At 35.6% G+C, this 3,710-nt stretch overlaps 1 protein-coding gene across 1 annotated transcript; it reads left to right on the top strand.

Moving 5' to 3' along the window:
• The first annotated feature begins 1,354 nt into the window (after positions 1 to 1,354).
• LOC143027361 (uncharacterized) lies at positions 1,355 to 2,538 on the top strand. The gene is made up of 2 exons (XM_076188641.1): positions 1,355 to 1,400; positions 1,634 to 2,538. The coding sequence occupies exons 1-2, from the start codon at positions 1,355 to 1,357 to the stop codon at positions 2,536 to 2,538; spliced, it is 951 nt and encodes a 316-aa protein (XP_076044756.1).
• The last annotated feature ends 1,172 nt before the right edge of the window (positions 2,539 to 3,710 follow it).

The following is a 3,710-nucleotide window of genomic DNA, read 5'->3' as shown; positions in this document are numbered from 1 at the left end:
CAGAAGTCTTTATTAAATCACCTATCCTCTTGTTAGTTATTTTAGCTATGTTCATACAGAGAAATGATAAAAATAATACAAATTTTATATCAGTACCTGGCTCAGAAACGTCACCAATAATAGACAAATATTTAACAAAATCAGGTATGAACATAGCTAAAATAACTAACAAGAGGATAGGTGATTTAATAAAGACTTCTGAAAAGAGAAGCAATTCCGAAAACAGCGTCGTATACAAAATCCCGTGCAATAGTTGCTCAATGGCTTATTTTGGCGAATCGTCAAGAGGATTAGAAAAAAGAATTTATGAACATAAAAACGACATAAAAGCACATAGGACATCTAATTCTTTAGTAGTTCATGCGGAAAAAATCGATCATTTACCAAACTGGAGAGAAGCTGAAGTGCTACATAAAGGTTTTGATAAATTCACTAGAAGAATTGTTGAATCAGCATATATTTCAACTAATAATTCATCGAATCATCGAGGAGGGTTTATCAATTTAGCTAAAGAAACTAGTATTTTAATTCTAAAGCACGCCAGTAAAACGACCTTTCCCAAGTGTCCGAAAAGATAATTAGATTTAGTACATAAACTTCAATTGCAGTTCTACATACACTCTCTGAAGAAGTTCTACGCGAACGAAACGTTAGAGTGTTTAGGGTTCCGAGCCTTCCCCTGTGTTTATGTTCTCCATCATCCAAATAATTTGTCTAAATACTTATCAATATATATATATATATATATATACATATATATATATATATATATATACATAAATATATATATATACATATATATATATATATATATATATATATATATATATATATATATATATATATATATATATACAGGTTCGAGTCCTTGGTTGTACCACGTTTCAGTTTCTGCATGTAGCCTCCACGGAAGACCAGATGTTGATGGCTTATAATTAAAGGGCATTATGTTTGATATATATATTTATACATATATATATATGTATGTATATATGTATATATATATATATATATATATATATATATATATATACATATACAGGTTCGAGTCCTTGGTTGTACTACGTTTCAGTTTCTGCATGTAGCCTCCACGGAAGACCCGATGTTGATGGCTTAGAATTAAAGGGCATTATGTTTGATATATATATGTATATATATATATATATATATATATGTATATGTATATACAAATATATATATATATATATATACAATATATATATATATATATATATATACAATATATATATATATATATATATATATATATATATATATATATATATACATGGAGCAACGTTACGCCATCAATTTTTGTGTTAAACTTAAGAAAACCAAACAAGAAGCTTATGGAATGTTAAAGGAAGCCAGTTCTGGCCGAAGATCTGAAGCTCCACAAAGTCAGTGCCAAGTTCGTGCCAAAGATCCTCTCCGACGACCAGAGGCAGTTTCGTTTGGAATGTTGCACTGATAGATAGAGGCTGCTTAAGGTTTCCTGAATAAGGTAGTTACTTGCAACGTAGCTCTCTTCTAACGCCTGAGCTCCGAGCGGCCGCAAAAGAACTAAAAGATAACAATAACATTGTGATCCGCAGAGCAGATGAATAATTCAAATTTGTACTCCTGGATAAAGAAGACTACCTGAGTAAGATCTCACGTATTCTGGATGACACCACAAAATTTAAGAAGATCACTAAAAACCCAACTGATGGCCTTAAAGTTAAAATGAACCGCCTAATTTGTAAAAACAATGCACTCGCAGGAGCTCCCAAGCTACCACTCGTCGAAGGAGATCATAAGCTTGGTTACATATATGGGAACGTTAAAACACACAAGCCCAACCAACCTCTTCGTCCGCTTATTAGCCAGATACCGGTGGTCACTTACAAGCTGGCTAAGCGTTTTCATGCTCTGATCTCACCCTTCATACCATCTTCATTCAGTCTCAAGTCTACCAAGGAATTCTTTTATATTATAAAGACAACCCGACCATTAGGAATCATAGCATCGATGGACGTTGAGTCTCTCTTCACCCACGTCCCCATAAATGATACTGTTAACTTTATCTGCAATAGGCTATATCGCTCAGATGAAATCCAGTTCCCAATTCCCGAAGTTATACTGCGTCAGTTACTACAAGCCTGTACTAAAGAAGTACCGTTCTATGGACCCGAAAAAAAAAAAATGTGCGTGCAGATTGATGGAGTCGCCATGGGTTCCCCGTTGGATGTCCTTTTTGCCAATCTTTATATGGGCTCAATCGAAGAGATGATATTTACACAACACCATGAACTCAAGCCCTCCATTTATACAAGCTATGTAGATGATATCTTTATCAGCGCTGGCACTGAAGACAGTGTTTCTCAGATCACTGAGATGTTTAAGGAAAATTCCTCACTCAATTTCACGCATGAAATTGAGATTGACCAAAAACTCCCCTTCCTCGACACCGTTGTATACAGAGGCACAGATAGTTTTTCCACGGAAATGTACGTCAAATTTAGGATTTTGTTTAAATGGCGCCAGCGAATGTCCTGAGAGATATCGACGCAGTGTGACCAATTCTTTTGTCAAGCGTGCGTTCACACACTGCTCTACATAGACTGATACCAACGCTGAATTGAAAAGAATCTCTCAAGTCCTTTCCAACAACGGCTACAAGAAAGAAGAGATAGACGAAGTCATAAGAAGACGAGTGGACACTTTCATGGCCCAAGAGACACACGTGGACAACCACATGACCATCAATTTATATGATAAAAACGTTATGTCTTCTGCTTATAAACAAGACAAGAAAGTCATGCGGAATATCCTCCTGCGTAATGTTCAACCCACCGAACCCGACACACACATCAAGCTCACATTTTATCACAAATCCAAACGAGCTTCTAACCTAGTAATGAAGAACAGCTGTCTCCCACCAACAAATGCACTTCAAAAAGTGAACTTAGTATACCAATATACTTGCAATATTGGTGACTGCAGTCGCCTACCTATCAGGTATATATGTTTCACTACCACCACACTATCCAAAAGAATCACAGCGCACTTACAGAATGGAGCGATACACCACCATAACAACAGGACACATGGAAGAAAATACAGCAATCCCACACAGAGAACATGACACCAGGAGATTACGAATGACGGAAGCTGTGTATATTCACAACTTAAAACCTGCCATCAATATCCAACAAATGTCCGTTTCCACTCTTCCCTCAGCTAGAAGCTCACAAGCAACATACGGAGCGCCACAAACACTTAGACAGACAGCACCCCACGGAGCGCCACCTTCCAAGCAAAGGTTACCTCCCCCAGTGCCAACATAAGCCAAATATAATCACCATTTCAACTTAACACAACTATACTTACACTCCTGAAGATGGCCAAGTGAAGGCTGAAAGACTTCTCGAGTTATCATGGATTTTAGAAACTTACTTAGTACCCTTGCCTACGAAGATCGGAACACCGTTAGAAAAAAACAAAAAAAACTGCCAACTGAATAATGCTGTAACTGCTGTCGACTTTAATAGAACATGTATTCTGAATGGCTTTTATCCCATATATATATATATATATATATATATATATATATATATTTACATATATATGTGCGTCTTTATGTAAATATGTACATATATATATATATATATATATATATATATATACTAATAATCACAATAACGCGTGACTAAATGATATTGCAGAAA

The sequence above is a fragment of the Oratosquilla oratoria genome, chromosome 8, assembly GCF_046742065.1.
Source record: "Oratosquilla oratoria isolate Oo_2021 chromosome 8, ASM4674206v1, whole genome shotgun sequence".
NCBI classification, from domain to species: Eukaryota; Metazoa; Arthropoda; class Malacostraca; order Stomatopoda; family Squillidae; genus Oratosquilla; species Oratosquilla oratoria.
Note: the sequence above shows the minus strand (reverse complement) of the source record. Positions and strands in the feature narration are given on the sequence as shown.